Genomic DNA, 25,550 nt, shown 5'->3' on the forward strand with positions numbered 1-25,550 from the left:
AATGCTAACCTCGAAGATTATAGCCTATTTCCGAGGCTAGGGAGTTATTCTAAAGCTATACGACGTCTATAATATTGCTTTTAACCGCAATACTGTCGCTCAAAGAGAGTTAAACTAGGCCGAGAGAATAGTTAAGCTACTAGACGAGAATTCAATCTTCTACGAGATAACAACTAATCCTAAGAATAGTGCAATTCGGTTAATAGTTGCCCTCTATCTACGGTCGCTCTCTGCCTATAAGGACACGCTATATATTATCTGTTTAGACACGACTTATAGCACTAATTTATACAACCTCGAGTTGCTAGATATTGTCGCCGCTAGACCGATAAATAACACGATTAAACTCGGTGTTAGCCTTGTCAAACCGAAGCCTAATAAGGCGGCCTTTATACAGCTATTACAGTCAATCCGGAATAGCTTCGAGAAGTATAGTTGTCTACTACCTATTGTCTTTAGCACTAACCGTAAAGCGGCTCTTATATTAGCGATTAACGAGGTGTATCTAAAGTCTAAGAATATCGTCTGCGACTAGCACCTATAATAAGATATATTAACTCGAGTACGTAAAGAACGAGGCGACTTTGTATAGGTAAAGGCTAACGATGGCTCGTAGACTAATAGTCTAAGGACTACTCAGTTTATAAAGCTGTTTACTTATATAGTCTAGAGTCAGTCCGAGGAAGAATTCAACGACAAGGCTTATAAGCTAGATAACGTGTTTCTACAGTTTAAGTCCTATTTAAACAATAACTGGTAGTGTTATAAGGAGAAGATTGTCCACTGCTAGACTAACTAAGTAATGCACTTTAGCTATAAAACAACGTTACGAGTCGAGGCAACCTACGGTCGGATTAAGGAGTAGTTAAACTATAGCAGTCGGTACGATATCTTTACCCTCTTCGAGTCGCTTCTTAACTAGTAGCACTAAGGCTACGACCGCCGCCGAGCTGCACTCGCTAACAACCTAAAGCGCTGTTCTAAGGCCTTAATCGGTCTATTCTAGTCTTCTATAACTCGAGTTGTTAGCGACTATTGCCTTCTCGAAGTATAGGCTCTATACTCGCGTACTAACTCGCTTTTAAAGGCTACAGTTGATGCTAATAGCAACGAGATTAAGCACTCGGCATACTCGTATTCTTGTCTATAGTGCCGCTGCAACGACTACCTATCTAAGACCTATAGCTATCCGTGCCTTTACGATATTATAAAGCTTCTAGAGATAGAGGGCAGCCGTGCAGTGCTATTGCCTTCTTACTTCTACGCTTACTAGTTTGTCGACTTTAAGAAGGTACGGCTCTTTAACTCGCACCGTATTCGAGAGCTATAGGTAATCTATAGCAACCGCAAACCTCTTACTAGCGGAGCGACGTTATATACAACAAAACGTATAGCAACGGCTCGAGAATTAGACGACTTGAATAAGACAGCAGTCGCTAAGAAGTAGAAGACAACAATACTAAGAACAGCGGCCTTCGTACTCGAGCCTAGCGTATCGCTTACTTAGTTACGGACGACTATTAAGCACTATAAGTGCGTAAAGAGCCAATGCCGTACTTAACAGTATCCTTACTAGAAGGCTAATCGACTATGTAGCTCTACCTACTACCCTTCTAGCTTCGAGTGCTATAATCTACGTTAAGAGCTATTACTTCCGGTTAAACTATAACTATAACCTCCTTCTAAGCTAGACCTTCTACGGCAAGAGCTTAATAACCTTCGAGCGCGTAAAGAACAGCGCACTTAGTAACAGATTAAACATAGCCGACAGTAGGCGGCGTTATTTGAACAGCAGCAACGATAGGCTGCTTAGTAACACTAGCAACAACAATAACAATAGTTACTTATATAGCTAATAGGACGGCTACTTTATTACTAGGTGCTGTAGCAACAGCACTATCAGTTCACTTAGCAGCAGCACTATTAGTTCACTTAGTAGCAGTATTATATATAGTAACAGGCTAGCTAGCAGGCTAGAGACTAGTATAAGCCAGCATATATAGCCTCGCGTGGTTATAAGGCTACAGGTCGTAACCCGCTTGGACCTAAGTAGATAGCAACTAACAACACCTTGAATTTTGCTATACTACTGATTTGCTAACAAACTTTGGCTTTATGGCTAGCAGCAGTGGTTGCCCGGTCGGTGGTAGTTGCGGGGATCCGGAAATCGCTTCCCCACGCGATTTTGTTAGGAACAGCGGATTCCATAATCCACTGTATCACTGGGGCTCGGGCGGGTAGCTGGGGCTCGGGGAAGTGGCGAGGCGGCAACGCTAGAACTAAGGGACGCCTCCGCAACGGGCCGCACAAGCCGCTTCCATGATATGTGCTTGCCATCATCCGGCTGTCACGGCCTCATCATTTGACCACACCACACCGCATTTTCACTTCACTTCAGCAGACGCTAGTCTTTATTTACCACGAAGATCGCATTGTTTTCGAAAGCGCCTCCACATTCCAAACCTGCCAAATGCTCGATGGCTCGGCGCCATGATTCGATCGACTCGCCTCCTCGTTATGACGATTGCGAGAATGGCTCTTCGCAACTTCCAGAGTACACTTGCTCGGTGTTACTGGTGGCACCGTTGTTGCTCAAGTGCGAATTCGATACACCATTCAACCCTTCTCTTGTCCGCAACTGGGAGAGAGTCATCGCTATCCTTCGTGGCACCAAGCTGGAATTTCGAAAGAAAGGTCGTAGGGTTACGTTTGGCCTCCAGTCAGCCGAAGTGGGGCTTGCTCTTGATTATCGTCGCCGATCCAATGTCATTCGCGTGCGAGCTGAGGGTTACCAATTCCTCCTTGCTATGCCTTCCCTTGCCGAAAGCCTGAGATGGATCGAGGGCATTTCAATCAGCGTCACAATCAGCGATCCGATCGAGGAGCGCAGTGATCGCGTGCTAAGGACTTTCCCCCGGAGGAAACCGTTTGATCCCAGCATCGATTCATGGGATGATTTTCGCCGTCGATGGCGCGAAGTCCGTCGAAGATCAAGCAAGCAGCAGCGCTGGCTGAGAGGCGAGCCTAAGGATATGAAGAAGCGTAGCATCGGGTCGGCTTTGAAAGATCCTGAAGCTTTCCTGCTGATCGTGCTATCGGGACTGAGGAAGGCGGGCTCACTTCGATCCTGCACCCCTCGGACAGTGGAAGCGGTGGAAATAATGGACAAAGCTTGTGTGAAGAATGAACACGATCGACCAAAGCCGCTGGAAGCTTGCTCCGTGCAGCCTGGGAAGGAGGATATAAATTCTGTAAATGGAAGCAGGATGGGACAGACTGGCGCTGTGGTGCATGTAGATTCTGAGCTCGACTATGCAAAGCGCTGCGCTCCACGTGTTCTGTACGATTCGGAGTGGAAAGCGAGGCGGTATTATCGCGACGGGATAAGGTATGAAATTCCGCGGGGATACGGTATATGACGTGGTCAAGTAATCACGGAAGTCTCATGAGAGCATCGTCGTTATCCATCGTTGACTCAATTGTAGAATTATCCTCATGGTTGACAAAGTTGTTGTTGTTGTTGTCAGACGGCAAGGGATTTCCAAAATTAAGTATAGAGTCCGGAAAGTTGGCCAAGCTTGCTTCCCAGTCAACCAGATCAATGAACGATGGGGAAAGTGCAGCTGTGCTTCCAACTCCAATACTTTCTAGGTTCTGAGCTGGAAGCTGACTGGAATCGTTCAAGGCCTGATCCGGCGCAGAAGACGCCCCGGAGGTGCCCATCATCTGCATGAATTGAAGCATTGACTCAAAGGCGTTGTTTCCGACGGCATTCTGCTGCATCGCCGGACCTGGTTCGAGAACGAATTGTGCATTCGTGTCAATGATCTTGGCTCGGCCATGATTGTCGCCTCCTTCGTAGGTCGCAAGCCGCGTATGCGATGGGCGGGGAAGGTCGGGAGCAGATGGTCTCCGCGGAGGCTGAATACAATTTCGCTTTGAAGCCTGCACAGCGTAATCCAATGCAGCGTCACGTTCCCGTTTATTCGAATGTGTAGGTGCGTACTTGTCCAGCAAGTTGGGCACATCGAAAGAAGCAGGCGTCTTGTCTTGTCCTGTCTCGTGTTTGGAAATGACCGAAGCCATCTGCTGCAGAGCCTTTGACATGCGGTCCTTCTGATGCTGAAGCAGGGCAACCTGAGCTGGAGTTACCGGTACATCACGCCTGGTGGCACGTGAATACACACAGATGTCCCGTCGTGTAGCACATCTCGTGCAAGGTTGTTTCCCGTTGCACTGCAGAAGAGCCGTGTAAGCAATGTGTGCATGGCGAGGGGATCGAGCGAGCTACCTTGGCCTTTTTCACCCTACAACTATCGCCTGCAGTGGTAGCACAAATGCATCAGTGAATGCTTCAATCAAGTGGTGTTTTGTTGCGTGTTGTGCCCGTACAAGCATTCTGTGTCCGGACGGGGGCACGCGGATCTTCCTCGGGCTCAGTCTCGGGTGGTGGCTGGTGGTGGTGGTGTGCACGTTTGGGCACGAGCAGAAACATGATGGCGGAGCATTGCAGAGCGCTGGAAAGTTGTCATGTTGCGTGAAGGAAGGTTTGTGCTCGAAGCACGAACCAGACACTCCCGAGGTCCTCTGTATACCTCCGCATATCTGTAATTATCTGTAATAATAACTAGTAATAATAAAATGATAAAATAGGTAGGTAGGTAGGTAGCATAGAGTAAGCCTCAGTAAGGGTTTTCACAACCAATACATTACCATCCCATTCGGACCGTCCCTACCAAGCTCCACCTGTGTATCTTGACTGTGACCTCCATTCTGATGATGCGCGTGGACTATGTCTTCCGTCGCGTGGCAGGTCACCGCGTCGGCAAAAAGGGACGAATTATTAGCACATGTGCCTCCGGATTGGAAACTTGATGAGCATGTCGTGCTTTCTGCGCAAAGCCCTTGGGAGACACTCAGCCGCGCTCTCTCGACCGGCGAGCTAGACATCACAGAAAGGCCAGCACACGAGCTGCTACACGCTCTGCGAACTGGTGACTTGACAGCAAGCGAAGTCGCCGTGGCCTTTTGCCATCGTGCTGTGCTGGCGCATGAATTGGTTCGTGTCAGCCTGTCAGCCCCCAGGGGAATGGGAATGCAACTCTTACTCGCCTCAGACGTGCTGCCTCAGTGAGCTGGATATTCGCGGTGCCATTGCCCGTGCCAGAGAACTCGATGACTTCTGGAACACGCACCACTCGCCCATTGGTCCTTTGCATGGCCTTCCCATCAGCCTCATGGACCGTTTCCATGTCGCAGGATGGGACTCTGCTTGTGGCTTTGCAAGTTGGACGCAGGCCAAGAAATCCGTCGCGGACGAAGGCACCTTGGTCAAAAGCTTGCGAGAGCTCGGTGCTGTGCTGTTCTGCAAGACAAATGTGCCAATGAGCTTGATGGCAAGTCGCGAGGACGGCGAACGATTCCGACCCAGCTGACCGTGGTGGTACAGATGGGTGAGACGGCAAATAATATCATTGGGACCACCGTCAGTCCATTCAATCGCCATCTTTCAGCGGGCGGTGCATGTGGTGGTATGCACATCTAGATATCAGTCATCTGGCCTGAAGAGCTAATGTCCGGCAGGCGAGGGTGCTCTACTTGCCCTCAAAGGCTCTCCGCTTGGTATCGGCACTGATGTTGCAGGATCCAGCCGCATTCCCAGCGCCTTCAATGGACTCTGGTCGCTGAAAAGCTCCGAGGGTCGCTTGCCATACAGCGGCATCGCAACGGTTCTGCGAGGCCTGCCCATTTCTGGAGGTGCCATCGGTCTCATGTCAAGATCGCCTGATGGCCTCCTGGAAGTGTTCCAGGGTCTATTGTCAGCACGGCCGTGGCTATCGGATCCGAGAGTGCTTGAGCTTCCGTGGCGGCAAGAAAAGCTGGACGCCATACGCAGGCGCAAATCACAAGCAGACGCTGTTCCCGGGAGACTTGTGTTCGGAATCATGGCTTCAGATGGACACGTGCAGCCACATCCTCCTGTGAGCCGAGCAATACTGATGCTCACTCAAGCCCTGCAACATTGCGGCTACGAGACAGTGCTTTGGGACCCACCGCCTCATGCAGCGTGAGTGACGGCATGCCCAAAAATTCAAGACACATTTGCTAATTGCGAGATCCGCCGTGCTCAGCGCCGTCGAGAATCTTTTCAGGATTTTCGGCTCTACAGCTGCTGCTGAAGCACGTCTTGCTCTGAATCAGAGTGGCGAGCCACCGGTCCCTCAGCTCAAAGATGCATGTCTCACAGCCAGTGTTATTTACCCTCCCACCGCTTCAGATTCCTGGCTGACACTTCGAAGTGGTACGATAATGGTGACGTGGAACCCTGTACCTCTGCCGAATTTTGGGAGCTGTGCGATAGGCAGCAACAATACCAAGCACAATATGCCTCGTATTGGCGCTCCTTCACCAACCTGACCACGTCGGCACGCATACCAGATGGCGTGATACTTCCGGCTACACCGCATACTGCTTCGCGACATGGAGAATTCCACTACTTCGGCTACTCTGCCATCGCGAATGTCCTCGACTATCCTGCTGCCACCTTTCCAGTCACTGTCGGTGACCGCGAGGTGGATCAAACAAACGGGTCGAGATCGCGGCTGAGCGATGTCGATGCTCGTGTGCAACAGACCTGTGAGTATGCAGCAGTCGCAGGGTAGATCTGCTCTGACGAATTCTAGTTGATCCTCAAGACGTTCATGGTATGCCCGTCGGCCTTCAGGTCATGTGTCCTCGGCTTCAGGAAGAGCAGGTCCTTGGGTTGGTGGAAGTCATTTCTGACGCTTTGAACCGCTTTCAAACCTTTGCTGCTACGTAACGAGAAGAAAATATTCTCGTGGCAGAGGAAGCACATGCGGAACGACAGGCAACGCTAGTCCTAAAACGGCGACTATAGTACGGACTAATACGAAGAACTCCGAACTACCTCTGTACGTAAGAGTAGAACGCCTTATAAACCTCGTCCAATCCACACTCGTCCATCTCACGCCTTTTGAAGCGCCGGGAACGAGCCTGCACCAATCTTCCACGCGATTTCATATCCATTTCAAAGGCATGCCAACCTCCTTCATGAGCCGCAAGGTAGACTTTGCGCCATTTCACCGCGAACTTTCATCGATTCCAGAGAACTCATCGCGCAAATGTGGATGTGCTAGTTAATATGTCGCTAGATGCCCATTCCACGGTAACCATGGTTGCTGCTCGACTGCTGGCTGCCCGCATGGAAGAGCAACGACTGAATATTGCGCCAAAGGCTGCGGATTGTATCCCATAATCTTCCATTGAAAACCTGCTTTAGCCACCCTACGAGCCAATTGAAAAACTGGTCCCACGGAATATAGTAAACCAGAACTCCAGCAACGACACCGATGCAGATTGGCGTAGCAATGACTTTCAACGCGGCTAATAGCCTGAAAGAGAAACCGGCAGCCTGGAACTTCATTCCCATGTACTGGCACGAGAGAAAAATGCCATCGACCTTGCATGTCAAAGTTGCCCAAGCCTTAACGGAGCCTACGGCCAGGCCGGCTAAGCCGGCTAGGATAGCAATAGGGCCTTTCATGTTCTCCCATGTCACGTCACCCTTGAGGATTGCGAGTATCTTCTGCAAACAAGATTTGCTCTCCTCACGGGTGTGTTCGTCGAAGGTGCCGGGTCCCTTATTAGAGGATAAGCTGGAGGAGATGATGTAAACACCCTCACTTAGTCTCAACTCTCGCTTTCGTTTCTTCTCTGTCCATGCATCCAGTCGGGTTTTCTTCCAGGTTGACGCTCCCTCGATCACTAGGCCCCTTTGAGGTTCCAGTTTGTTGACTCGAAGAATGTGCAATCGATCGACCATGTCGTTGGCTTTAACGAGATTTGGGGGACCAGGCCACTGGCGAGCACAACCCATGTTCTCGGGTACTTGTGATCTTTGGCTTTGTGTATCACAGCAGTACTGAACCGGCTGTTGTCGGCAACACAGACGGACAGATCGTTTTGAGCTTGGAAACAGTAAGTTGCCCGACCAAGCCAGCGACCAACATTACTTACAGCCTTGCCTCCTAGAGCCTTTTACCAAGTTTTTCAGTTTGTGCTGTAGGACTTTGACAGTTTCATCCTGGCAGACGACGATGATCGACGCCTCCGACATGTCTCGTCGAACGTCAGCAACAGCTACAATCATATGCTTCGCTTCCATTTTGCAAATGAGCGATGCTCCAACGATATGGGTACGTAGGCGATGTGAAAGAAGCACCGACCCGTGTGACTGTCAGGCTGGACTGAAGACTGATATTTCAAGAATTATGAATGCTCTAGATAAGCCTCTATTTATCTCTTAAAAGACTCCCTTCACCGGAAGCATTTGCAGCTAATAACAATGCCCGGCAATCACTCTAGTATACACTAACCGATTGTAGTAATCAACTTTAGTCGGACACTGTCGGAGGTACTAGGATTAGGATTCGTCCTGTTGCGCTGGCACCAGCGCAGCGCCGGTACCTCCCGCTGGCAGTATAGGCGCAGATCAGATCATGAAGTCGTGTGACCTACGTTGAAAGTAAATGTGAGAGCATCCTATCCTCCACTACACGAGCGTCTGAATCCCCTTCCTCCGTTCTATGCTTGGGAACCGGAAATCGCGCTGAGATGATTGAAGACTTGCAGTTCGAGATTTCTCAAACCGCCGCAGCTGGTTCGCAGCTGGCTCCCACTGCCATGGACCAGAGCAGCAGCACCCTGATGATTCCCAGTGGCGATGATCTGCTTCCCTCAGCCCATGGTGTTTCCCTGTGGTATGCTGGGCAGCCAATGCTTGGATGTGATTTCCCTACTACTTACAACTCAACCTTTCCCGCAGCTACTGTTTCTGGTCATTGGGACATCCCTCCCACCTGGATTGGCGGAGATCATAATGGGACCGATATCCATACTACACTGAAATTCAAGGACTGTCACGCATTCCCGCATAGACACGCTCATCAACCCAACCGGAAAAAGTCGACCATTCCCGATACTATATGGGCACAATTGATGCCTACTGTCGCGTATTTGTATGAGCTTCTCACACTTGAGGATTTGCAAAGATGTATGTCGATTTGTGGCTTCACTGCGTCGTAAGTAATCCTCCTCTATATGGGTGCTTTAGCTGATGAGCTTCAGGAAAAATCAGTACAAAAGTGTGCTCGGCCAGTGGAAGGTGACGAAGAAGAAACGCACAAGGAGGTGGAAACGACGGCTCGAGCCGGGTACTTCATTGCTCCTCTTTCCCAACCACAGTACTTCTGGACCATCGGAAATCCAACCTTCCATGCCGGACACCTTTCGTAGACGGGCCATGGTCCTTGGCAACGTAATATACTACATTCTCGCATCTTTTTGCACAGGCGGCGAACTTCATACCCAAGCCTCCGCATCGGATGGTCCGTCTATACTTGACGGAACTTCCCTCAGAAACTGGACAATCATTTCCGACAAATGCAAAACTGCTTCAATGCTTCTTCAGGTGAAAAGTGGTCATCAAACCAAAAGACGTCACAGGGCCACAAATCCGTCGCACGAGAAGGTACGAAGTACCAGGCAGTTCTTCTATATTCTTCACGAAATATCTGAAAAGCTATTGGAGGCCGCTTGCCTCGCTGATCCTTCATCATTGCCGAGCTTTTGGTCGATCTGCTCAGCAATCGAAGCGATCTTTGCGCGTGCGAAGACTACAGGATCGTTTCACCGAAGTCGGAACCACATCAGCAGGGCAATAAACAAATTCAAGGTCTCGAAGGAAGTGGAGCGGCAAATGCGTGCAAAAGCGCAGGAGAAGAAAGCAGAGGCAGCAACAAGATACGCACTCACACTGTCAAAATTCCTCCCCACCATTCAGCAGGGCGCCCAGCAGCACGGGACTGCCCATCCATGGGCCTTGATTGTGACACACCTTTGTTACATGCCCTCAGACGAACGCAGAGACACGCTCCGTCTCGCTCATGAGCTTACAGTCCAGACCTTTGAGACGTTCCTGAAGCCTCATGATCCCTTTCTTTTACATTCGGCGGTTCAATACGCCAAAAGCTGGGAGAAGAAGGAACTAAAAAGTACCTCCTTATTGGAGAGGTATAGAAGGATGGATGACCTGTACAATAAAGCAACAGACTTACCCGACGAATTCCGCTTGTCCCGGCTGTACGAGTATGCATTTGCTTCGTGGAACCACAGCAAGGACGAACGACTGAAGCTTGAGCTGGGTAAACGGCTCTACTGGCTGTCAAACAGAATGCTACCTTCAACAGAGCCGATCCAGCACAATACCGTCTCCAAAGCGATCTTCCTCGCGACCACTATGCTTAGCACTGAATTCATCAAGAAAGCAGCCTCAGAAGGTGTAAGAGTTCTGGAACGAGCGATCGAGAGGTTCCAGGAAGGGGACGCCGATTGCAGAGCGCAAGCTGTTTTGCTGTCAAAACAACTGGTGGCGCTACACTTCCGATGCAAAGATTTTAAAGCTGTTTCGAAAGAGAGGACGAGGCTTGTTCAGATCCGAGAATCGCTGCCATTTTTCATGCCCGTAGAGTAGAATAGGCGGTTCGAGGCAGAAAAGAATTTAGAGTAAGAAGTTTTTCATTTTGATTACCTTGTACCGACTTGGCTTGTCTATGTCTATAGACTAGCTACCTAGCAGAGGGAAATCAAGGCCTCCGTACTATCTATTTCGTAGAAGCGATAGAGAATTTTAGGCGAAATATGTGAGAATATTATGATTTCATCCACACCATAGTGGTTGATTCCTGAATAATCGATTCTACACCCTCAAATCAAATCAGTGAATATTCAATTCAGAATATTCAAGTGAATAATCAGAATCAGCATGTAAAAGGGCAAAAAGAATGAATATTTCACTAGTTTGAATAGTTAGTTGGATTCTAGCAGTGGATTGAATAGTGGATTAGATAATAGTTATTCAATTTTAGTAGTACTCCGGCGTATATACGAGGCTCTTTATCGTCTTCCTCGTAACCCTACGGAATAGCAGCTATAGACCCTCCTTTTCCGCATCTCCGATATACTGCTTAAAGTTATTCTACGCTACTTCGTTAATGAATAATAGGATGCCGGCTTATTAGAAATAGAGCTAAGCAGGGGTAATACAATAGTCGGTCTCGCTAAGAGTTAGATAAGTAGCTACTATATCCTTAAGCAGGAGGTTGAGATAATAGCTCTATAATGCTAAGAACGCCTACGTAGACTAGTCGATTGTCTATAACTCTTGCTCCGAGTTAGGCTCCGAGTCCGACATCTAAACCATTAGTATATACTGGAATGCTATAGTTGGCTGTTTACCTACCTCGATTACTTCTACGCGTTTCCGTCCTATTGAAGATGTTGTATTGTATAAAGAAAGAGCTAGAATTTGCATACTTATATGGGATATAAGTGCGCCGTAGTATAACCGCCTGAATATTCATATTCATAAATATTCAAGAATGCTAGAATCAATTATGAATATTCTGAATATGAATATTCACTTGAATATGCAATTCAAGAATCAACCACTATAATCCACACCAACTGGCAACCAGGCATTTTCATCGTTTAGCTCCGTTATCTCTACCGTCTCTACTGCCTCGCAACGGGAAATCAAGGCCTCCGTACTGTCTATTTTAGACAAGCAATGGATAATTTAAGGCAAAATTCGTGAGAACATCACGATTTTATCTACATCACTAGGGCGTTGATATTGCTCAGCTCTACTATCTCAGCGGCATAGCGACATTGCAAACTAACCTGGAGGGCATCAAACCGCCCTTGCGGTGGAAGCAAATGGATAATCTAGGTCCAAATACGTGAAAATCTCATAGTTACCTTTGCGCATTCTCATCGCTCAACTCCACCCTCTCAGCTGCATGACTACTTCGCAAATTGACACGGAAGGCGCTGAACTACCCTATACCGTGGAAGTAATGGTTAACTTCAGCCGAGATGCGTGAGAATTCCACTATTTCATTCGCATCACCTAGGCGTTGATATCCACCTTCTCTGCAGGCATAGCCATATCTCAAACTGACACCAAGGGCGTCGAACTACCCTATACGGTGGAAGCAACGAATGATTTAGGTCCAAATACGTGGGAATGTGCGCATTCTCATCGCTTAACTCCACCATCTCTGCCGGTATAGCTACGCCGCAAAGCGACACGAAGGGCTTTGAACCACCCTATCTGGTAGAAGCAATAGACAATCTATGCCGAAATCCGTGAGAATATCATAGTCACCTATGCACTCAACTCCACTCTCTTTGCCGGCACAACTACTTCGAAAACTAACACGAAGGGCGTTCAACCACCCTATCCAGTGGAAGCGACACGATCATGAGCGAATGAACTCAAGAAAAATGTGCAAATTTCAGCGCCAAGACTTGATTTCTCATGCTATCTGTGCTGTTTTGAGGGCCTAATTGGCCGGACCGGCCGCTGCCTTCCGCAGATGTGGTGGCAGCGTGCGAGGGGCCGCAACAGGAGCAGGCGAAGCGGAAGGCTCCAAGGTCGTCTGCGTGCTGACGACCTTGCGCTTGCCATTGGCGCCGATGCCCGTCTGCTTCCAGGTCGCCTTGAATTGCGGAGCCTGGGCAGGCGGGCTTGCCTTCGCCTCCTGTGCGGCCTCCTCGTTCTGCTTCTTCTGCGCCTCCCAGCTCTCCTTCGTCTTGAAGCCTTCCTGGCGCTCGTGCTCTTTCACCGCGAACTCACCCCAAGCACCGACAACAAGGCGCTTGCCAGCAGCAGGGACGCTCTCTTGCTTCTTGATTGGCTGCGAGACAGGGCGCGTCGTCGTCGTCTTTGCCTTGTTCTTGGTGTATTCGATCATCGCTTTGGTGCCGATGACGACGGTCTTGTCTGGGGCCTGGTCGAGGGAGAGACGGCCACCGTAGATGGACTTGACAGATCTCAGGAGGTCGTAGAAGTCATCTCTGGTCCCGAGTGGGCCGACACGAAGCGGCTCTCTGCCCCAGGAACCACGGCCTGTGGCGTCTGGGTTGAAGCGAGTCAGCAGCAGACGTACACCATCGGCGCCGAGGTATTGCTCAAGACGATCCATGGCACCGAGAGTAGCAGGTGTAGTCTGGCCGACGCGGTCATTCGATGCCTCGGTGATGGAGGCAGCGTTCTGCGCACCATCGGCAACGGCGATCTTGGCAGTCTTGAGGCTGTCGCCGGCAATGTCGAAGTTGGTGACGACTTGAATGATGATTTTGCTGGCGATGAGAGAGTGGAACTCGGCGACAGTATCTGGGTTGGCGCCACGGCCGTTGTCAAGGTTGAAAGCGGGAAGTAGTCGTTTGAGCTCTGCTGTGGCGCCGTTGAGCCAACGAGCTGGGTCCCAAACGCCGGAATTGCCAAAAGCTTCTGGATTCACGTGCTCGACGACGCAGGTAGGAGTGATCAGGTTACCAGCAGGAATCTCTAGGCCATTGGCGCGAAATCCGTCATCTGGCGCGATGTAGCTGAGACCTGAGATGTAGATAGGATGAAGGCGGATGCACTCGAGAAGGACGGCATGTAACAATGGCAAGCGCGACTTGTTGAGAATCAGCTCCTTGAAGGTTGGTACGTGCGAGATGCCGGAAGCCTTGAACTCGGCACGGAGACTGTGGAGAATGTCATGGTTGTTGTAGACATAGGAGAGAGCCTTGGTGACGAGGATGATAGCTGGGTCGGCGGCGGCCAGCGCGAGAACGGTCATTGCCTCATGGTCACTGGCGTTGATGAGACTGGACGGCTTGATTTCATGTAGAGGAGAGATACCATCGGTATCGTGGGTAGCGGCCAGCTTCTCGTCAGTGGTAGCGGTAGATGCCTCGGAGACGCTGCTGAAGAGGCGATTCTCACGTTTTGGCTTGATGTATTTGTTGTAGCGCAAGTACGAGCCGACGATGATGGCGTCAAACTTCCAGTTCTTGATGGCGCTGTCGATCTTGGCTGGGTCGGCGTTGATGTCGAGGAAGCCAGCTGGCTTGCCGGTGGTGGTAGTAATGACCAAATCGTAGGCGTAACGGGCGAAAAGCTTGGTGAGGTCAATCTGTCGCTGGTCGTTGGCGGCATTGACAAAGTGCTGTTGCAGCGCCTGGTTGCGGCCGTCGATGACACGCTCGCGGTCGAAGAGGTTCTGCATTTTGCAGGCGTCTTGAAGGACCTTGATAGCTGGTGGGTTGAGAAGACCTTGAGTGGAAGCAGGCAAGCGGCCGATGAAGCGCAGACTGCCCTCCTTGCCGCTGACCGAGAACTCGCCTGGCGCAACCTGCACGATAGGGCCTGCGAGATGTTAGTGAGTGTCAATGTCAAGGCAGAGAGGATGAACGTTACCGTGTCGCTCGTGAAGAACCTTCAGCTTGGTCTGGTAATCGCCGACCAACTGGTGGTAGAGCTTCCACAGGAAAGTGACCTTGGCGACACGGTTGCCAGAGAAGCCATTGAAGAGGTTACGGAAGATCGGACCGAAAACTGGCAACTTCTTGAGAACGTTCTCGATAGCCGGGCCGAAAGTCGGCAAGTTGCCGAAGAAGTTCTTGATCATATTGACAATGTGGTCCATTTTGATGATGGTAGATGAGTTAGCGCTGCTGGAGGCGGCTAGCAAGGTACTATACTCGGCCTGTGAATCGCTGTGAGAAGCAGATGTTGTAATGTTTGATAGTGAACGCTGTTGTGCTGTGAGTTGTGTGCTGAAGGTTGTATATGCTGAAGAGAAGCTATCGAGGTCGGTTTCTGTCTGATGTATCGAGTGGAAAGAAAAAGTAGAAGTGGAAGTGCAGCTCAAAATGTTGAAGTACTAAACGCTTGAGGGAGGCTGAGTAAGGTCCTATTGTCGATGCACGCACCATATGCAGGACAATAGCTACGACCCGCAGGGCAACAACTATAATAGCAGTGGCCCCACTTTGCGGGTGAAGGAGAGGTGTTACCGCAGGTTTGACGCGTACTTCTATAGAGCCGTTGGACTTCGACAATAGGTGGGAGCGGACAGAATCGTCTAGGCGTAGTCGAAATGCAACGCTCAAAATAGCCACAATAGGACTCGATGACGGCGATCGAGTCTTATAGGTGCCGCGAATAACACTTCACTGCCGACGAAAGTGCGCCGTTGGACTCGAATAGTAGAGGAGAAGTGTCAAAGTATAGTATAGATGCGCGCACTCGGCGATAAAGAACCACAATAGGTGTCGGTGGCTGATAGAGTCTTCCGCATGCTGCAATTCAATGCCGACGAAAAGAGGTGTTGCTGCGAAGCCGTTGGGGGAATGGATGAGGTTGGCAACTACGGTGGCCAACGTTTTGGAAGGGCTTTTATAACGCGGGCCGAAGTGCACATGATCCCACAGCGAGGGTATGTGAATTGAAATGCCTGATCACTTTGTCCGGTGAGAAAAGCAGTTAAGGTAGGTTTCAGCAGCGTTTGTTGTGTGAAAGAGCAAAGTGAAGTCGAATGCCGGGAATAAGATTTCTATAAGGGTCCATTTTCACGGTGGCGCGGCTCTGGCTCCGACCCCGGCAATTGCTCTCGCTCCTGCCTCTTGCCGCATATATTCTGCGAACACTTTCCAGCACTTGCAAGTCCCTCTGGATCCCTCTATCACTGATCGAAAGCATGCAGTCCGTATCCAGAGCCTCACGCATGATCCGTCCTGGCGTCCTGCGGCGATCATTCGCAACCTCCATACCCGCAAGATCAGCATGGAGTACAGGACCTTCGCCGCCACGATTGCCCAAGGAAGAACAAGAGATCTTTGAGAAACTACAGCAGCAGTCTACTGGGGCTTTTAGCACGCCACGAGAGCTCAAGGAAGAGTCCGGCGCTGATGGCATGGCTGCTGCTCCCAGATCATCCGAAGCCGACAAGATGCTTGAACAGCTACGAGACCGAGCACGACTAGCCGCCAAGGGCGATGGCGAAGAGCTGCATCCGAATGTACGACGAGGTGCGCCGCCTGAGTTCGAGGGCGATATCAATCCCAACACTGGCGAGGTGGGAGGTCCGAAGAACGATCCTCTGAGATGGAAGGGAGATTGGAGCTACAATGGTAGAGTCACCGACTTTTAGACGCTTTTACGACACTTGAAAGAAGGCCTGTCTATCTATCCAGCATCGCCCATCCAGCGCAACTTCTCCGATCACATATGTGACGAATCGGCGTCGATATTATACTTGTTGTGCTCACAAGTCGCAACCACCGCGCCGTCCTTTTCTCGAGTCATACTCCCAGTAAGCAGACACAACCTCTTGCCGGCATGCACAATCTGCAGTCAAGAGTCAGTGAAGAGCAAGGTGGAAAAAGGGAGGTGAACAAGGCATACCCGGCACTCGCACAAGAGCATGTCATCCTCCATGGCCGGCTTGAGGTACACGCAATGCATCGACCTTGTGATGCCCATTGTGCTCCAAAATCCATAATCGCATATCAGGAATAAGCACCAGGTCGTGCAAACATCCATCATCGAAGCGATCGCTCCTCCATGGAACGTCCGGGTGGGATTAAGGTACTCCCTGAGTACGGGAAAGCGATACACAATCCTCGAAGTCGTCTTGGACATCTTCTCGGCTTCCAAAACCTCGAGTTTCTTCAGCCATGGTATAAGGAAGTTCTTGTCGGGATCTTCATCTTCCTATGCGAAGGGGCAGTGCAGTGTCAGCAACCAGCTCTTCCGAGGTCAAACTCAATTGCTCGGCATAATCATGTAGAAGAATGTGAAGATACCACAAACAAATTCAATCGTTATTGAATCTGATCAATCCATTTCCCTTCCTCGTTCCCCTTCGTCATATTGCTGGCGGCGGTAGTAGCAGTAAAGTACTTCAACTAGCTCGTCCTCGGCAGGACGCTAGTAAAGCAGATGCCGTGAAACGCAGCACAGCACAGCACTAGTTACTGCAAGCAGAAAGGAAGAAAGAATTCAAAACGTACGTCTTCAGCAAATGCTCTCGCATCAAAGACTTCTCGTAGTCTCTCCAAAGGTGTAGGTTCCCTCATTGCTTTTTGCTTGCTTTCGAAACTGCAGTAGTCGTTCGGGCTAGTATGTGATAAAAGAGGGTAACGAGAACAAAGCCGCGGCTGTTGTTGATCGCCCTCCACAACGAACCCATGATAGAAGCTTAGTCACACGAAACTCTATGTAACCGCGACCAGGAACAGGTAATGAGGTGTTGGTTCCGATAGGTTTGCGTACTTGGGAACGAGTACGAGTGTGCATAATGATGAGGACGAGTTAGGAGTCTCACAGGGGATCTTCATCACGCAGCAGGTCCGCTCACAAGGGAGAAGAAAGACGTTTGATCTGACGCTTTCGAGAATCAACATCATCAACAAGACAACTCCGTCGTGATTCTGAAACTGTTACATTAGCTGTTCTATACAAGCCTTCCATCATACCACACCCCATCATGCTCCGACTGGAAAGTCTCCGTCCATCTCGTACATTCTACCTAAACTTGCTCACAATCACCGCAATAATCAATATGACCAACACCGCAATAATCGCAACCGTGATGATCTTATTCGTAGCCATTCTAAGAAAAGACAAGTCAGCAAGTCACCCTCCATTCACATCACCATAAACCAGGAAAATACCTTCTCGCCATGCCCTTGAGCGTCTTGTTACTCCTATCCGTATATCCCTCGCTCTCCAACAACGTACTCCTCGTATGCTCAATCGTTTCTCGCTGCCTGCTGAGATCGGCCAGCGTATTGCGTCCAATATCTTCCGTCTCAAGCGCGATTCTCTGCGACTCTCGTAGTCTCCCACTCGAGCGCTCCAATCTCTCCGTTCCGCTCAGAAGCTGTTGGCGCTGCGCCAGCTGATCGTCTTCCGTGGGGCTATCTGTATACCGCTTCCCGAATAATGCCTGACGGTCATCTCGCAGACTCTTGAGTTTCCTTTTCGCGGCATCGACGTCGCTTTCGTAGTTTCGGAAGCGTTGGTTGACTTTGACTTTGGAGGCTTGGGGGATGTTTTGTTTCTCGAGCCGCATCGAGTCGAGGAGTTCTTTGGCTTCGTCTAAGGCTCGTTCGGCTTGGGCTATCGCTGACTTTCGCGGCTCGCCCGAGAGCTCGGGGATTTGGTCCAGCTTCTGCGATACATCTGCTTGGATGAGCTTGAGCTCTGCTTCGTAGTTGCTGAAGAGCTCGGAGCCTGCGTCGGTGTCCAGTGGGTTCGACATGGTCGTGGATGGAGATGTGGGTGTCGCAAAAGGCCGAGAAGGAGATGCGGTGGTCGGAAATTTTCTGCGTGGAGGTTCTGGTGATATGGAACGCTATGAGGGTATCTACAGGCCGATTATTTCGTGCTGAGTGTGGTGATATGTTGATGCCTCGCGCAAGATGTCCGTTGTCAGTTGACGGTGTGGCTGAGATGTCGGCGGCAGATCAAAGGAAGGAAGGAAGACGACGATCGTGGCTGGACTCGTGACGCCTTTGCTCTCACGCTTCGTTCGGCATCAACACCAAAGGACAGAGCTATCTAACGAGTATCACTGGCCATACAGCACTCTGTTCCTGCGAGATTCAGGCACGAACACGCAGCTTGGTATCGTGGCAGCCACTGGTGACTGGACTCGGCCAATCCAACCGCTTAGAATACTGTTCCTACCCTGGCCATTCCCAAAGTGGGTTGCAGCTGCCATGGTTGCCTCTTATCTTTCTTCAACCTGTTTCACATGTACAACATCATAGTCCAGAAGGATATCACCGATGAATCTATTTGGCCGCAAACAGCAGCCGGAAGCAAACAGCTCAGCTAGGAGGATGGGGTCGCTGGAACGGAAGCGGATTGCTATCGTCGGCAGTGGTTGTGCAGGGCTGGGGGCGGCATGGGCACTCAACAACACCGACTATGAAATACACATCTTCGAAAAATCGAGCAAACTTGGAGGCCATACGAATACTCAATCCTTCCGGGGCCGCAACGATGAGACGATTCAAGTGGATACCGGCTTCATTGTCATGAATACTGCAACCTATCCTAATTTCATTCGCTTTCTCCAGCATGTCGGAGTCGATCCTGTCAATACTGAAATGACCTTTGGTGTCTCAAGAGATCATGGCGCTTTTGAATGGTCCGGAGAGACTCGTGGTATCTTTGCTCAAAGGCGGAATCTTTTCAGACCAAGGCACTGGCGCATGATATACGACATAGTTCGCTTCAATCAATACGCCCTCGATCTTCTCAGCGAGCCAGAGGATGCTTTCGACGGGACTCGCTCGTCATCGACTTATGGCGGAACGCATGCTATCGACATGAGTATTGGTGAATACCTCGATAAGTACGGATATTCACAATCTTTCCGAGACGACTACCTCATTCCGATGACGGCTGCAGTATGGAGCACGTCCCCCGACAAAGCCAGTCTGGAATTTCCAGCAAGAACGCTGATACGATTCATGTGGAATCATCATTTACTTTCGACACTCGCAGAACGGCCGGCCTGGATGACGATACCTGGCGGCTCACAGCGCTACATCGATGCGATCGTCAAACAGTTTCCAAAGGATCGACTGCACATTCATCCTTCGTGTGAGGTAGCGAATGTGGTAAGGCCTGAGCCAGGCGCGAAAGGCTTGGTGACATTATCATGGATAGACGGAGCATCAGGACGTATCGACGGCGATGCATTCGACCATGTGATACTTGGCTGCCATGGGGATGAAGTGCTCCCACTGCTGTCGAAACATGGAGCGCGCAACAATCTGGTATCTTCTGGGAGCAAATCAAAAAGTAGCTCGTCCAAATCCAGCAGCTTCGTCAAGTCACCAAGCGGTGGACAACAAGTGTCACAGGAGGAGTTCGATATCTTCTCGACCTTCAAAACAACCGAGAACATTTGCTACTTGCACTCCGACCTAGCTCTGATGCCTACGCGAAGGAAAGTGTGGACAAGCTGGAATTACCTCGTTCAGTCCCAACCCTCAAAGCTCTCTCACCCGGCCGGAGTCACTCTGACATACTGCATGAACATTCTGCAACATTTTCCAGAAGAGCACCATGGCCCAGTACTGGTGACAATGAACCCACAGTCGAGTCCTGATCCCACGAAAGTGCAAGGAAAATTCACGTATCAACACCCACTGTACACTGCCGACGCTGTACGTGCTCAGAAGCGCCTTGAAAGCATACAAAATACCAGAGGTGTCAGCTATTGTGGAGCGTGGACCAAGTATGGCTTTCACGAGGATGGCTTCAGTAGCGGCGTCCGCGTTGCGATTGAGTATCTCGGAGCTGAGCTTCCTTTCGAGTTTGTAGACTCCACCTACAGCAGAGGCCAAGCTCCGAGACTCATCTGGAAAGACTACCTCCTAAGACTGGTCCTCATGGTCATGCTGAGTTGCATACGATCTTTGGAGTGGTTTGTCCATTTGCCTATCATTGCATCCCTGGTGGGAGTTAGTGGTGTCTTTCTCTCCCGCTTGCTCGACCTCGGCGAGTATCTCGGTCTATTGTAATCGCAACGGCAAGACTTATAGACATAGATTTAGAGTTTCTTTAATAGTACTGCAGAGAGCGGCATGTATGCGACAGAAATGTGAAGCCAGGCTTGGCTTCCCGGCCTCGCGCATCTGAATCAAGCTTGCATCTCAAATCCCACCTCGACTCTTTCCACCCCTTGCCTACCAAACAAATGAATCCTTACGTCGATCCGGACGTTCTCTCAGCAAACCCCAAATTCCAAGCCTTGTATCGCGATCTGTGTATTAACAAGCTAAATCCCGATGGAACCACGAAATTGGACGTCAAGGCTCAAAAGGACGTTGATGTCTTCCAGCAGGTATCCTCACCATCCCTCCCTCGCGATGGCGCTATCGAGCTGACCTTGTCATTCGTACAGGATCTTCGAAAGGCACGAATTGCCGCTGCGAAAAGAGATCTCCTGAAATCCTACCTGCACTCTGTCTCGTATCGAAGTGATGAGTTACCCGAAGACGTGAGTCTGCTGCATGCACATGAATCTTTCCGCGAATTCTCGCTGACAAGAGAAAAGCTACAAGAACTCGTCACCATCATCGCTGCCACATTAGACGCACAAATTTCTCGAGAAGATTCCAGTCTGCTTCGCGATGACATTGCAAGGTTCAAGGTAAATAAGCATTGTTATTCCACAAGGCTCCATCGTATCCCTACTTATACTAATTCCATCACCCCCCAAAGGAAAACCTCCACCCCATCTCCAAAAGCATCTGGAAACTCGCCCTCGACCACCTCCTAACTCTAGCCCGCATCGCCTCCCCCGACGATGTCAGCACCGCAAATGCCGCCGACAACTTACCTTCCCTCCTCACCACCCAAAAATCCGACCTGGAATCCCAAACCGAAACTCTCCGTTCCCTACGCCTCCAAATTTCCCACGAAACCGCATCTCTCCAAAAACTTTCCCGCAAAGCTATAGAAACCTGTATCAAAATTCTCGAGCAGACGGTTCATGGGAGTGTGGCGAGGGGTACGAAAGCCAAAGCCGAGTATCTTGCGATTGTGGCGGAGGGGATGGAGAGGAAATTGCAGGTGCAGTTCCAGCAGCTTTTGGGTCGGACGGAGTTTCAGGATTTTGAGGGTCTGGAGCGGGAGAGTGTGGTGCTTAAACGGAGGATTCGGGAAGTTGAGGGGGTGCTGGAGGAGTATAGGGAGGAAAGTGGGATTCGGGGAATGGCGAGGGAGTATGCGGAGATTTTGGAGGAGAGTGGGAAGGTTGCGGATGAGATTGTGAGGGTGGAGGGGAGTGGGTAGCTTTTCATTGTGGAAGGAATTGCTGAGTGAGGGAGGAGTGGTGGCGTTCTGACTAAATGAAGATGTAATGATACTTGAGAGGCGGTATGGAACATGACTTGGCAGTGGCAATACGTGCTTCTGCAAGCCTTGCTTGGACGCTGGGTCCCTGCTTGCTTCTGGTACAAATACGGCGTATCGCCCATTCCGTGTGCTTTCGATTCTGTGGTGCAGTAGCTAGCACATCTGATGAGCATGAGGATGCGTCGCAGGCCTTGTGTCTCGATCATGTCGCAGGCTTTTGTCTCGACCACTTGTTGCAGGCTTCGGTCTCAACCACCTGTCGCAGGCTTATAGTCTCGACCACTATCGCAGGCTTTGGTTTCGATCATCCATCCTCACCCAAATTGAGAAGAACTGCGTTCGAGTCGCAGTGGAGCCAAGCCTTTTCTTTTTGACCCAGGTCGACATACAGTTTGCAAGCCGAACATATGAGATGAGGATTGAGAGCATGGTATGAGCTTCTTCAGTCATGTACCTATTTCATACAGGTTCTTTATGAGGCCAGCGTTGTGCGCTTCCTTTGCTCCAGAACGCCAGCTATGCTTCCCAGGGGATATTCTACAAGTTGGTGAGGTAGTCCTCGATCTCCTGCGGACTGAGCTTCCTGAACCGTGGGCCAGTGGCGCCTTCTACACCTTCGTAGCCGAGGAGGTGATCTGCTGGTGGGCCGACAATACCTGGTCGATTGTTAGTATCTTGCCCTAACGAAATGCCTATGTCTTCTGCACTTACCAATCTCGACGGTATCGCCATTCATCTCGCCCTCGATCGTCTCCTTCAAAGTCAGCAGCGCAATGTGCACCGCATCTTCCAGCTCGAGCCCCTCAGTATATCTCTTCTCCAAGAAAGTCTTCGCGCTGGTGGCGCTCTTGCCAATCGCAGTCGCCTTCCACGGGAAGTAGCTACCACTTGGGTCGACTTGGTACAGACTGGGACCACCTTTCAGAATGCCACCCGTCTTGCCCGTCTTGACCTTCTTCTCGCCGCTATCGAGCTGCATCTCCTCTGCAGCCTCTTCTTTCTCTTGCTCCGGCAGAATGCCATCATCCCAGCCCGCAATGAGCAGACTCACACCATACGGCCGCACGCCACCACTCTGAGTTGCCTCCTGCATGACACGCGCTACATCCTGCACCAATATCCGCGTGGGTGGGTACTCGTTGTATATCCGCTTGTAACCTGTGTGGCTGACCTTGCGCGCCTTGTCGACTAACACGCGGTAGTCTGGGCCCATGCCTGAGTAGACCATGCCGATGTTGGGTGTGATGAGCGAGACTTTGGAGGACGATGATGCATCGATAAGCGGTGTAGAGGACTTCTTTTCGGTTGCGAGGACGACGCCGTTGGCTGCTTTGATGCCCAGTGATGTGACACCTTGGTTGACTGCATTGAGCGCATATTCTGAGATGTGTTAGTCTTGGCTGTGGCGACAGTGAAGATGAGCTGTCATACCAATCTGCACCAGCTTTCCACTACTTTCAATTAGCATATATCAGCAGCATAGAGGAGTAATGAAACATACCTGGGCGAGAAGGTGGTGAGAGAGAAGGAGTATCTGTCGGCCATGGTGGCCTGCGCAGGTGGCTGGAGTGGTGACTTTTATGCAGAGAGGATGCGCGGACTCAAAGTGTCTTGTATACGTGGCGGTGTGATGATGTTGTTCAGCAGCAGTGGAGTTGTGTATGTCGATGGATGTTTCGATATGGAGCTTGCAATGAAGCTCCAGGCGACGAGCAACGCGCAGGCCCACAGTCAGGCAACAAGGCCCCCAACGCCAAGCTCATTTCATCATACGCGGCCGCATCGGCAAAACGTTGGCTGAGGGAAAGACAGACAGCTCAGCATCAGCACTCTTCTGCTCTCAGCACACTCGCGAAACATCCGCGGCCTGGAATCTTCCAAGCTCAGTGGCGCCGCGCCCAGCCCAGCATGAGATTGAGCTGGAGCATGCTGGCGAATGCAAGGACAAAGACCCGTCTGCTGCCATTCACTCTCCGTGACTCCGATGTGGGCTGAACGCTCGCTGTACAAGAAGACATCTTGTTGACCTGCCTCCCTTCGCTTCGAACATCACATTACTGTTGCCATGGCCGCCTTCACCTCCGGCGCTGACTGGTCATTCCCAGCGGACCTCCCCCATGCGGCTGATCTACCAGGTGGCTGGAAGCAGGAGCCAGAACACGAGAGCACGACATCGACCCATTCACCTTCACAGGCAGAACCAGAACCAGAATCCACTGCCTACGAACACCCACCGAAGCGCCGCAGAACACACTACCCGCCTCGCAATTGCCGCATATGCCTCGAAGAGGTCCAGCCCACTTTCCACTACGATACCGAGTCTACACTCCCTGCCGCACTGCAACCACCTCCGAAGGTGACATATGAAAGCGAAGATGGTGGCCGCTTGCTATCGCCATGCAAATGCAAGGGCAGTCAGAAATACGTGCATGAAGGCTGTCTCGATGCCTGGCGAAAGGCAGATCCGAACCAGAAGCGTAATTATTGGGAGTGCCCTACCTGCCGCTACAGATACAAGCTACAAAGATTGACCTGGTCGTCCTGGATCAGTAGTACCGCCGCGCAGATTGGCCTTACTCTGTTCATCTTTCTGACTGCCATATTCGTTCTTGGCTTTGTTGCCGATCCCATCATCAACATGTACCTCGATCCTGTCTCAACCATTGCGACCGTCGGAGGCCCACGAGGATCACTCATCTTTGAGGACGAACCTGCAACATGGACCGAGCACATCGTGAAAGGTTTAGCTTCGCTGGGACTGCTCGGCTTCGCCAAGTTCATGCTTACGCTATCTCCCTTCCAATGGTTCAACGTCCGCACTGGAGGTATTATGGGTGGTGGCCGCAGCACAGTCGGCGGTACCGGCAGGGACCGATTACAGCAGTTGAGCTGGATTACCATCATCATTGGTATTGTTACTTTTCTCTATGCTGTCTGGAAAGGCGTCAGAGCGTGGAGTAGAAGAACCCTGCAGAATGCAGGAGAGCGTGTGCTAGATGTGCCTGGCGGCGACGACGAGGATGACGAGGAGTCGGCATCGTGAGCAGGACGACAGCACACGCCTCTCAATGCACACACTAGCAGCACATAGCTGCACCATTATTCTCAGCTCCCACCCACTTTTGACTTCATCCAGGTAAGTGTGTTGATTCTTCGCCCTACTTAAGTTGGCACAACCCCCCCGAAAGGTACTCAGTGGTGTGACAATTAGTCAACGGGCAAATAGAAAGCTGCCAGCAAGGATCTTTCTTCTTCGGCGTTATGCTTGAGATCTAAGGGAACTGCTTGGCTATGGCCAGTGATCGATATTGAACCGCTCGACTCGCTCGATGAGGGCATCGCAAAAGTCGAATAGCGAAAAGATGATCTGGTACAAGACGTGACATAGCCGTAGCGTGCTTGATCGTGCATTGTGTATGTCAGTCTGTCGTATCGCGTTTGTGTTGCAACTAATAAGGCTCTGTCGGCAAGGCGAGAGAAGTGATGGTGGTCTTCTGCAGGATCCGTTTGCTTTCTAGAACGTCTCGACCCGCTGAGAATTCAGCTTGTCGCCTGTCTTGCATCTAGAGATGTTAGACACAAGGACACAAGCATGGTGTACACGGTGATTGCAAGGTGTGCCATTCGGCCCATTCTGAGATCCTTCCTTATGAACACGGCGGTTGATATAGCTGGAATTGGAATACAGCGGGATAATTATGCTGGGTCAGCTGGGCGGATATCCTTCGTAATGCCTCGAGGTCTGGTGTAG

The 25,550-nt window shown here is 50.6% G+C and overlaps 12 protein-coding genes across 12 annotated transcripts; 7 read left to right on the forward strand and 5 right to left on the reverse strand.

The window, feature by feature from the left end:
- Nucleotides 1–2,477: 2,477 nt before the first annotated feature.
- MYCFIDRAFT_171161 (uncharacterized protein) lies at nt 2,478–3,387 on the forward strand (the record flags this gene model as incomplete). The annotated part of the gene is made up of 2 exons (XM_007924078.1): nt 2,478–3,333; nt 3,365–3,387. 2 exons carry the CDS (start codon nt 2,478–2,480, stop codon nt 3,385–3,387), a joined length of 879 nt encoding a protein of 292 aa, XP_007922269.1.
- Nucleotides 3,388–3,432: 45 nt separating this feature from the next.
- On the reverse strand, nt 3,433–4,603 carry MYCFIDRAFT_78454 (uncharacterized protein; the record flags this gene model as incomplete). The annotated part of the gene is made up of 2 exons (XM_007922315.1): nt 3,433–4,165; nt 4,569–4,603. The coding sequence occupies 2 exons, from the start codon at nt 4,601–4,603 to the stop codon at nt 3,433–3,435; spliced, it is 768 nt and encodes a 255-aa protein (XP_007920506.1).
- A 189-nt stretch (nt 4,604–4,792) lies between these two features.
- Nucleotides 4,793–6,820, forward strand: MYCFIDRAFT_127538 (acetamidase; the record flags this gene model as incomplete). The annotated part of the gene is made up of 7 exons (XM_007924079.1): nt 4,793–5,059; nt 5,118–5,378; nt 5,432–5,531; nt 5,584–6,067; nt 6,132–6,252; nt 6,351–6,636; nt 6,684–6,820. 7 exons carry the CDS (start codon nt 4,793–4,795, stop codon nt 6,818–6,820), a joined length of 1,656 nt encoding a protein of 551 aa, XP_007922270.1.
- Nucleotides 6,821–8,365: 1,545 nt separating this feature from the next.
- MYCFIDRAFT_171166 (uncharacterized protein) lies at nt 8,366–10,552 on the forward strand (the record flags this gene model as incomplete). Its single annotated transcript, XM_007924080.1, has 7 exons — nt 8,366–8,384; nt 8,442–8,529; nt 8,559–8,806; nt 8,846–9,101; nt 9,142–9,337; nt 9,372–9,490; nt 9,517–10,552. 7 exons carry the CDS (start codon nt 8,366–8,368, stop codon nt 10,550–10,552), a joined length of 1,962 nt encoding a protein of 653 aa, XP_007922271.1.
- Nucleotides 10,553–12,425: 1,873 nt separating this feature from the next.
- MYCFIDRAFT_89926 (uncharacterized protein) lies at nt 12,426–14,561 on the reverse strand (the record flags this gene model as incomplete). Its single annotated transcript, XM_007924081.1, has 2 exons — nt 12,426–14,281; nt 14,333–14,561. 2 exons carry the CDS (start codon nt 14,559–14,561, stop codon nt 12,426–12,428), a joined length of 2,085 nt encoding a protein of 694 aa, XP_007922272.1.
- A 1,019-nt stretch (nt 14,562–15,580) lies between these two features.
- Nucleotides 15,581–16,746, forward strand: MYCFIDRAFT_210179 (uncharacterized protein). The gene has a single exon (XM_007924083.1). It carries the CDS (start codon nt 15,615–15,617, stop codon nt 16,065–16,067), a length of 453 nt encoding a protein of 150 aa, XP_007922274.1. The 5' UTR covers nt 15,581–15,614; the 3' UTR covers nt 16,068–16,746.
- MYCFIDRAFT_210180 (uncharacterized protein) lies at nt 15,581–17,020 on the reverse strand. The gene is made up of 3 exons (XM_007924082.1): nt 16,930–17,020; nt 16,322–16,630; nt 15,581–16,264 (listed from the first exon to the last, which is right to left on the reverse strand). Exons 1-3 carry the CDS (start codon nt 16,993–16,995, stop codon nt 16,139–16,141), a joined length of 501 nt encoding a protein of 166 aa, XP_007922273.1. The 5' UTR covers nt 16,996–17,020; the 3' UTR covers nt 15,581–16,138.
- A 423-nt stretch (nt 17,021–17,443) lies between these two features.
- Nucleotides 17,444–18,182, reverse strand: MYCFIDRAFT_78449 (uncharacterized protein; the record flags this gene model as incomplete). The annotated part of the gene is made up of 2 exons (XM_007922314.1): nt 17,444–17,531; nt 17,593–18,182. 2 exons carry the CDS (start codon nt 18,180–18,182, stop codon nt 17,444–17,446), a joined length of 678 nt encoding a protein of 225 aa, XP_007920505.1.
- Nucleotides 18,183–18,765: 583 nt separating this feature from the next.
- On the forward strand, nt 18,766–20,460 carry MYCFIDRAFT_33144 (uncharacterized protein; the record flags this gene model as incomplete). Its single annotated transcript, XM_007921741.1, has 2 exons — nt 18,766–19,710; nt 19,801–20,460. The coding sequence occupies 2 exons, from the start codon at nt 18,766–18,768 to the stop codon at nt 20,458–20,460; spliced, it is 1,605 nt and encodes a 534-aa protein (XP_007919932.1).
- Nucleotides 20,461–20,675: 215 nt separating this feature from the next.
- On the forward strand, nt 20,676–21,736 carry MYCFIDRAFT_86978 (uncharacterized protein). Its single transcript, XM_007922491.1, has 4 exons — nt 20,676–20,783; nt 20,844–20,939; nt 20,997–21,092; nt 21,164–21,736. Exon 4 carries the CDS (start codon nt 21,435–21,437, stop codon nt 21,714–21,716), a length of 282 nt encoding a protein of 93 aa, XP_007920682.1. The 5' UTR covers nt 20,676–20,783; nt 20,844–20,939; nt 20,997–21,092; nt 21,164–21,434; the 3' UTR covers nt 21,717–21,736.
- Nucleotides 21,737–22,336: 600 nt separating this feature from the next.
- MYCFIDRAFT_56964 (uncharacterized protein) lies at nt 22,337–23,410 on the reverse strand (the record flags this gene model as incomplete). The annotated part of the gene is made up of 4 exons (XM_007922007.1): nt 23,301–23,410; nt 23,231–23,250; nt 22,511–23,179; nt 22,337–22,455 (listed from the first exon to the last, which is right to left on the reverse strand). The coding sequence occupies exons 1-4, from the start codon at nt 23,342–23,344 to the stop codon at nt 22,337–22,339; spliced, it is 852 nt and encodes a 283-aa protein (XP_007920198.1). The 5' UTR covers nt 23,345–23,410.
- Nucleotides 23,411–23,658: 248 nt separating this feature from the next.
- Nucleotides 23,659–24,913, forward strand: MYCFIDRAFT_210182 (uncharacterized protein). Its single transcript, XM_007924084.1, has one exon. It carries the CDS (start codon nt 23,865–23,867, stop codon nt 24,840–24,842), a length of 978 nt encoding a protein of 325 aa, XP_007922275.1. The 5' UTR covers nt 23,659–23,864; the 3' UTR covers nt 24,843–24,913.
- Nucleotides 24,914–25,550: the final 637 nt, after the last annotated feature.

This window comes from Pseudocercospora fijiensis (assembly GCF_000340215.1).
Source record: "Pseudocercospora fijiensis CIRAD86 unplaced genomic scaffold MYCFIscaffold_1, whole genome shotgun sequence".
Taxonomy (NCBI): Eukaryota; Fungi; Ascomycota; class Dothideomycetes; order Mycosphaerellales; family Mycosphaerellaceae; genus Pseudocercospora; species Pseudocercospora fijiensis.

Excerpts from the sequence above, each read along its gene's own strand:
- MYCFIDRAFT_210179 (XM_007924083.1), top strand. The coding sequence starts at position 15,615 with ATGCAGTCCGTATCCAGAGCCTCACGCATGATCCGTCCTGGCGTCCTG.
- MYCFIDRAFT_210180 (XM_007924082.1), bottom strand. The coding sequence starts at position 16,995 with ATGAGGGAACCTACACCTTTGGAGAGACTACGAGAAGTCTTTGATGCG. Across the intron at positions 16,631-16,929 it reads CGAGAGCATTTGCTGAAGAC|GAAGATGAAGATCCCGACAA; the intron begins GTACGTTTTGAA and ends CCCTTCGCATAG. Across the intron at positions 16,265-16,321 it reads TGCTCTTGTGCGAGTGCCGG|ATTGTGCATGCCGGCAAGAG; the intron begins GTATGCCTTGTT and ends TCTTGACTGCAG.
- MYCFIDRAFT_86978 (XM_007922491.1), top strand. The coding sequence starts at position 21,435 with ATGGGAGTGTGGCGAGGGGTACGAAAGCCAAAGCCGAGTATCTTGCGA.
- MYCFIDRAFT_210182 (XM_007924084.1), top strand. The coding sequence starts at position 23,865 with ATGGCCGCCTTCACCTCCGGCGCTGACTGGTCATTCCCAGCGGACCTC.